This window comes from Patella vulgata, chromosome 5 (genome assembly GCF_932274485.2).
Source record: "Patella vulgata chromosome 5, xgPatVulg1.2, whole genome shotgun sequence".
Lineage (NCBI taxonomy): Eukaryota > Metazoa > Mollusca > Gastropoda > Patellidae > Patella > Patella vulgata.
This window is the reverse complement of record NC_065883.2, coordinates 64,471,468-64,479,935: the sequence shown is the minus strand read 5'-3', so window position 1 is coordinate 64,479,935 and position 8,468 is coordinate 64,471,468. Positions and strand designations below refer to the sequence as shown.

General features: G+C 34.3%; 1 protein-coding gene across 1 annotated transcript; it reads right to left on the bottom strand.

Annotated features, from left to right (window-relative positions):
• Positions 1-1,957: 1,957 nt before the first annotated feature.
• Positions 1,958-8,421, bottom strand: LOC126820303 (protein FAM161A). The gene is made up of 5 exons (XM_050548155.2): positions 6,473-8,421; positions 5,467-5,542; positions 4,901-5,065; positions 4,245-4,344; positions 1,958-3,009 (listed from the first exon to the last, which is right to left on the bottom strand). The coding sequence occupies exons 1-5, from the start codon at positions 8,289-8,291 to the stop codon at positions 2,767-2,769; spliced, it is 2,403 nt and encodes an 800-aa protein (XP_050404112.1). The 5' UTR covers positions 8,292-8,421; the 3' UTR covers positions 1,958-2,766.
• Positions 8,422-8,468: the final 47 nt, after the last annotated feature.

The following is an 8,468-nucleotide window of genomic DNA, read 5'->3' as shown; positions in this document are numbered from 1 at the left end:
GTTTGCAGAGCATTGAGACTTTATATTGATAAATTTCTTATGCAACCAAAGGATTTTAATGCGATTGAAGTTCGTTATAGAGCTCAGACTTGGCAAAGAAATGAAATGAAATGGGGTTTAACGTCCTACGCTTCTGCACCTAACCTGGGCTAATTGAAGACGGGCATACGCCATACTGTGTGCTATGAGGGAAATTTTGCCTGGACAGCGGCGCTACGGCCTACTCTTATATCGAATTCCAACTGCCAAGGGATCTTTTACGTGCACGCCAATGTGTACACGGGACCTCAGTTTTTCGTCCCATCCGAACGACTAGGCAGCTGTCCTTGTCAGGCCCTCCGTTCTGCATCACTGACAAGGGGGAAACCACGCCGGAAAATCGAGATGAACTTTCTCGGCCAAATCAGGGATCGAACACCCGACCTCCAGGCTAGCGAGCCAGTGCCTTACCCACTTAGCCACGTGATCCCCCACTTGGCAAAGACTTCTGATTATACAAAACAAGCGGTTGCCTTACAAGATACGCCCACAAGAGATGGACAAAGAACTAGCTAAAAAAATAATGCCATAATCCACGGTCCGATAGGGTCCACAACCTTTTGTCGGCCATTTTGTCGGATTTTCACGAAATTTGAACTTGACCATCATTAAGGTGTAACAGTGATATATTTAAACGTTTTTTTAAAATAGAATCTGGGGGCAAAACCCAGGAAGTTACGGACGGATATGCGCAAATATCAAAAGCAACCGAGATCTTACGTTTTAAGTTTCATCAAAATCGGATGAAAATTACAACTCTAGTGTCCACAAGCTAAAAATGTGATTTTTCGTGCAATCGGGCCATAATCCATGAAGTTTTGATCCGATATATGCCAATATCAAAAGGATCCAAGATCTTTTGGAGATAAACTATATTTCAAGTTTCGTCAAAATAGGATAAAAATTGTGACCTGTAAAGTGTCCACGACAATATACATCCACATGAAAATGTGGGTGGATAAAAACCCTACACGCAAGCAAATTATCCAAATGATTAAAATATTGCGTAAATTAGATCTAAGTGGACTGACCAATTTTATCCGAGTTAAGCGAAGATCCGAGTTAGCCGAAGACCGAAATTCAATCTTCGCTCTATTAGAAATAAACTGCAAGAGCCGGATAATAATTGAATCAAAGGCACATTTCAAGCTTTTGTTCATATGTGCGAGTAGATAACTTTGGTTTGGTCACCATCTTTGAAAAATGACTTACATTTTCCAGAAAAGTGTCTCATACAGCAGGTTTCAAATTTTCCGGGAAAATTCTATTATTGCGCAGCGTCAATAATGTATTTTGGGCTCTCAGACTTAGATGAAGGAAAAAAGCCGGAATTAGATCAAATGAACTGAACATTGTGATCCGACTTGAAGAAAGATCTGACTTAGGAAATCCTACTTACGCGCAGAAATTTAATAAGAAAACGTGCCGGATCAAAGTGTCCAAACGATTTTATCTGAGTTAAGCGAAGATCCGAGTTGAGCAAAGATCCGACTTATGCGAAGTGTACTGTATATCCATATGAAAATGTGGGTGTACAAAATCCCTACACACAGACAAATTATCCAAGTTATTGAAATATTGTTTTCAAATTGGCAAGATGGAACCTATCAGATTCAGAATCTTTAGAAAGCAATTATCTGAGTTTTCTCCATTTATGTTCAAGCTCATTTAAGTTCTTGATGGAATGTTTTAAATCTAGGTGGGACTGTTTCTTAGAGACTGCTATGTTTTAAATCTAGGTGGGACTGTTTCTTAGAGACTGCAAAAGAACCTGATCTATTTCTGCAATCTGATTTATATTTCCGATCTTTAAGCCCAAATTGAAAGTTTTTATAAGATATTCAAATTTGAATTACCAAATGACAAAACTATATGATACACAATCAACTAAAGAATGAAAAACAAAAGATTTTATAACTAAGGCATCTGGATTTATTACTACAATTCTAAGATATACAGTAAAATACAATAAAACAAACAATACTGACAACTGTTACTGTAAAACTAGAAATGATAGCACGCAAATACCATAAGACATGGTATAAACAGGTTTAATGTGTTCCGTCATTTCTAATTTTACAGTATCATTATCAACTAAAAAGATACACACATAAATAAAATCAACAATATCACAGATAGAACAGATATAAACAACCATTGAGTGGATGTGGTAAAATAGCCATGGAATGGAAGATAAAGAGATTATAAAAGGTAGAATGGCTATAGTTATAGATGTTTATAGAGTACATGTAGTTATAAATACATAATAAATCAACAATAAAATATAACAATTTTTTTAATTATTAGTAACCAGTATTTGAGTGAGTTGTGTGTGGCCCCTCTACATGAACAGGTATGTTGGAGGCCCAAGTCCCCAATTCCCCATCTACCAAAATGGAGGCTACACCATAGTGATGACTTACATTATATATACAAAATATTCATAAAATAGGGTGATTATTGATGAGAATTAATGTTGATTAAGATGTCAAAATATTTCATTACCAATGGCTGTCTTAGAAAATATTTTGATAAGTGCATACTATTTATAAAAAATAAATGCAAACTATTTAAGTAACAATAAGGTGATTAATAATAGTAGATTAACATTAAGTATCTTATTTTCATTCGCTGTCTGAAAATGTTTTGATCCAAGTGCATACCATTCATTTACTAAGAAGTCTATATGATATTGTGGTAGTTGATTAAAGGATTATCACATTATGATTAATCCTCTTCGTAGTCACTATGACGATCACTATGTCGATCGCTATAATGATCACTATGGCGATCTGATGTTTTAACATAAGTAGCATCAACATCCTCGTCTTCTTCATAGTCATCATCATAGTCTCTATTACCATGAATACTACTTGGTGCTGAACTTCTTGAATTAACAAAATCTTCATCTAATCCAACACTTCGTAGCGTGTTTGTAAACTTTTTATTAACTTTATTTTTCGCACTCGTCTGAAACGGAAAATTAATTTTTTCAAATTTTTTTATGAAATGCCAGACTCATAATTTTATCCCCCATTTTTAGATTAAATCAAAATAAACAATACAATGGGGCATATGGAATTGATTTTTCTGGATCTCACAGATCACATGACATTTCATCAAAATAGTAAGGCATTTTAATTTCATCTACTATGCCTTTGCACCATTTTTAGCCGTATTAAACAAACTAGACATTTTTGGAAAACTTATAACACCAGGAACACAAATCCAAGCAAAATTGTGATAATTGTCAAGTAAATGCTATATTTATACTAACAATTGTGAAGTTGACATAAAATTACACACATGATACCTAGAATAGGACAGGCTTATCTTTGCTCCGTGCGGTGAACGACAAGGTTTTCTTTTGAAAAAACTGACTGTAAATGGTACTTCCTAGAGTATATCCTGGTGTTTTTAGCTTATGCATATATCTTAGCAATTCATCAAAAACGATGTAAATTCATGACTACGCAAGAACTTGGACTAGATTAGGGACCCCCGAAACTACTAAACTCCTTTTGAGTGTCCATCCCTGAAAAGGGAGGTGAAAGGTATGATGTTAAAAATTCCCACATTACTTGAATACTTTAATTATCAGTAAAGATACGCATATTTATTTATGCTAAATGAATAACTTAAGAAGACCACACACATAATTTGGCTAAAATTACTCTGAACATGATTTGGTAGTAAAACTTGAAAAAAAAATGCCAAAAGGTTGCTTTTTCCAGAATAATCTGTTGATTTGGAAAATATATGATTCATTCAACAACAAGTATCATATAGCACCAGATGTAGCATTTTCTTGCGAACATTCCATATCCATAGGTTGACCTGTTCAGGAGTTATGAAAGTATCCCCTATGCGCTCAATTTCAATGAAATGACGGCAGCCATTTTTAAAGATGGCCACCAAAATGGAATTAAGCCAAGTGACCCGGAAGTCCATCAACCTAATTTCAACACTTCAGCCACCAGGGTAACTGAAAATCATAGTTGAATTTATTCATCAAATTGGTAATGATGCTCCAAATTCCCAGGTCTGTCACATGGACTAATAAGGGTCTGTTCCACAAAGCACACATATGATTTACTGACACGTCTATCAAACATTTTACTTTACAAATAGATTGAACTTATAAGTAATTTGCATCCTTCATGAAACAGACCCCTGAAGTAATATTATATATATATAACTATTACCTGTCTTTGCCGTTCAAATAACATAGGTTGTTGTTGAACTTTTTCTTTCATAGCCTCCATTTCTGCTTGATATTGCTCCTCTCGTAATCTTTCATCTTCCCTTACAATAGAATGAACACAGAATATTGTATATAGGCTAAGAATACTTACAAATACAGTGGCAACAAAATTATTTTCTGTTTGCCACTCGGTTAGAAATCAAAAGTTTGCTCAAATTAGACACTTGAAACTGGAAAATTTTCTTTCAAATTAGCAATCTTAGAAAAAGTAATCCTTGAGATTTAAAAATTTAATTTGGGGCTGAATTCGCATATGAACTTTTTTTTCTATTCAAATTATCGTAGTTCACTATAAATTTTCAAATCAAAAAATTCTAACAAATTTTACAGTTATCTTTCCTGTTACTGTATATTTTGACTTCAAACTTCAAAGTCTGCGTATGCAATGGGTTTGTTCATTTGGGCCTAAGAGTTATTTCCCCTTTTACGTCCTAATTTATGAATCATGTTTTATGAAGACCATGAGAATTGTACTTAAATAGTACTTCTAACCATGCCGACACCAATATTACTTATTAGCCACTGTTGGAAATATACATAATTTAAAAAGAGATATTTCTTCTAAATTCAATTAATATATAAGTTATAACTACTTACTTGAAACTCCTTAATCTGGCTTTAATATTTTTATTAGTATGGTTTTTATCAATATTTCCTGTTTTTTCTTTTATAGATTGTCGTAGTTTATTTTCACGAATCCTTCTACGTCTGTCTGCTTCTATTTGCCGCTTTTCTTCCTCATTCCATCTCTCAAGACTCTGCCTATAAAACCAAACCAAAACATAACTGAAGCTGTTTTTTTTTTTTAATTACAATTTTATCTAAATTTTTTCTGATCAGAATTTGATATTTAATGAAAGGGGTGTAATGTCCTACTTTTCTGCACCAACCAGCTAATGAAGACAAAAATTTCATGTTTAAACTTTTAAACATACATATTATATGAATAGGACACTTATTAATTGGATGGAAAGACAAAAAAGAATCAGACTACCTGGCTGATTATCTGTATGGCTAATTTTAGGTTTATCTTTCATTAAATTTGGTTAAGTTAATAAATAGAGGGGAGGCATTTATCACAGTTCCAAGAAAAAAGGAAAAATATCCAGAATTTGATCAAACCAATTTCTTTTTGAAACTTTGTAGAATTCAATCACGAATACCTTATGGTAGAATTTCTAGTATCTGCTGCTCGAGTCATCTTTGCGGGAATAGAATCCATTGATGCTGAAAAAGTCTCTGAAAAATAAATACAACACTTTACTTACAAGCCTGGATATAAGGCACCTGTCACAGATTTTGTCAAGTACAAATTATCACACAACTATGTAAGCCTGGACATAAAGACACCTGCCATAGACATTGTTAAACACAAATTATCACACAACATACATATTAATTATAATATATATTTTGTGTAATAATATGTGTACGACAAAGTCTGTAGTGACAGGTGCTAATGGTCAGGCCTGAGGCTGAACATATAATAAATAATCTATATAAAATCTTTACTAGATTTTACTTGTTGCAATTAATTTGCCATCACCAATGTCTGTCCAACAATCAATTTCTTGTGAATACTCTACAAACTACATTCATCATCAAACATTAAAATGAGTGAGACGAAGAAGACTATTTGATCATCGGATCTGTTTGAAATTCATATCAATGCATTATTAAGATCAGATTTATGTTTACTTCTAGAGTTAACTTTGAAAGGGACATTTTTGGATGGGTAAAAATTTGTACATTTAAATATCTGTCTCTAAAGAACCACTGAATGAAATTTGAATTTCGTTAATGTAAGCATCCATTGCAAACAGTGTTCAGCTGAGAAAGACCAATCAAATGGTCTGTACTGGTATATGGTGAATTATGCGAACAGAAAGTATGTTTAATTACAATTGGTGTAAAAATCAGGCAAAAAAAGTTTTAATCGGATTGCAGCAAATTACACAGATTTAATTGTAGGAAGATATTTCCTTTCTGGAGCAATGCAGGAAAACAAGGGCAAATGAGTTGCACATTATACAAAAAATTTGAAATCAATGAACATTTATAGCTTGATAATTAAAATGCATGGTTAGTGGCCTAAACTATATTACTCTGTGCCAACATTATGTAACTTTGGTGATGTTTCGTTTCTATTCTTATTTAAAATTAACTCACTGTACATTCCTCTAGGTGTAGTTGTTCTGGCTCTTGGTGTTCTGTATGGCCATCGGTTTTCTGTCAGTACTTCTTCATCTCTAGCAATATCTCTTAATATCTTATCTGTACTTGGCTGTATTCTGTTTGTTTCTAGTCGAAATGGTTCCACTACTGTTGGTTCTCTAATAAATTTCTTTCTGTTCATTTCCCTTTGAAATCTTTGATACATTCCATCATAATCTGGTATGTGTCTGTGTATTTTCGGTTTAAACTGCTTTCGTGCTTTTGCCTGCCTTTTCATCTCTTGAATTTTTTGCTGTTTTGATTTTTCTCGAGCAGCCATACTTGGCGGTAATGACGCTTCTCTTAATAATTCTTCAGATCTCATACACATTCTCAATCTCCTGTACTCTTCTTCTTCTTTAAGTTTTCTCGGAACTGTGTCTTCATACACAAAAGATGGTACTGGTTTCGCTTTAAATTTTTTAAAACTTGTGGATCTACTTCTAGTGTTTGGTTCAGAATTTCTCCGCTGACTAAGTTTCTGTTGTTCTCTTTTCACAAAATTAAAAGGCTTTTCCTGAGATTTAAGAAGTTCTTTAGAATATTCCCTCATATATCTACGCTTAGCTTCATTTTTTTCGTTGATTTCATCATAGAGAGGTAAATACACATGGGCAGGGACTGGCCTGGCTTTGAATTTTTTCTGGCATTCTAATTCTTCTTCTTGTTCCTTTTGAAGTCTCTCCTGCATCACCTGTATTTCAGTGGAACTTTGCTTCTTTTCTTTTGATTCATCTCTTAAGGTCATACTAAAAGGTTCGGGGATTGTTAACTTATGCCTCCATTCTGAGGCTTTTTTCTGACTATCTTGTCTTCTAGTGGATGGAGCCGACGAGGGTCTCTGTCGAGGCATGTAGTCATTAATAGCAAAGTTGTCCCACATACTCTCAATTCTCTGTAATTCTAATTTGCTTGGTGTAATAACCTCTTGACTTCTGATTAGTCTGTCTGGGTCAATCTGATTCTCTTCTTCTAATTGACGATCAGTGATGTACCTAATTTCTTCATTATCTAACACTTCATCATCAGTTTCTACATCACTATAACGTCTGTCATTATCACCATCTAAACTCCTTGATCGAACAACACTGAAGGGGTAAGGCGCAGACCTTGGACGATCTCCAAAAGAATATGTCTTATTCTTAATTTCTTTAGACACAGGATACGCAGGTGGGGATGGTCTTTTTCCTTGTCTGGAGGGCGGACGCGCAGGACTAGGTGCTATTGGAGGCTTTGATGACATGTCGCATATATTGTCGTATGTTTTCGTTGGACTGTAATCATTTATATCATATTTACGGTCCGGTCGTATAAGTGCTCCATTCACTAAGCGTGTTCCAGTGTCAATATCTATATCTTCATTTATGAATGCAGTGTAATTATTATCACCAATATCATAACGGCCAGCATACTTTTCTTCCAAAGCTTTCTTCTCCATATACAATTTTTCACATTTTTCAAGAGCCTCTCTTTGATGTTCTTTCATTTTTGAAAGTCTCTCATAAAATTCGTCATCAGATAAATTCTGACTGGTTAACTGCTTCAAGTCCTTGGGTGGGAAAACGGGAACAGACGTGTATTCTGTATCACCGTTTGAGTTTACTGTCATTTTAATCCCTGATTCATGCTTACTGAAAATGTCCCCGTGGTCTTGTTGTCTATAATATTCTTGTCTTGAAAGCGATGCGTTTTTTCCAGTACGTGTTTCAATTGGATTTTTAATTGAATTGTTTGCCAAGACTGACAAAGCGTGCCCCGTTGCCATTGTTGCCATGTTGCCTCAAATATTCTACTGCGGGATACGACTAATCTGCTGGAAAATGTTGAATAAAATTAATTGACGTTTGGGAGAAAATAGATAATAACTGTGGAATTCCTACATTCTAATTATCTCTATGGTATCAATAAATTAGAAATTAACTGTATTTATTTTAGTTTATCCGTTGCTAAT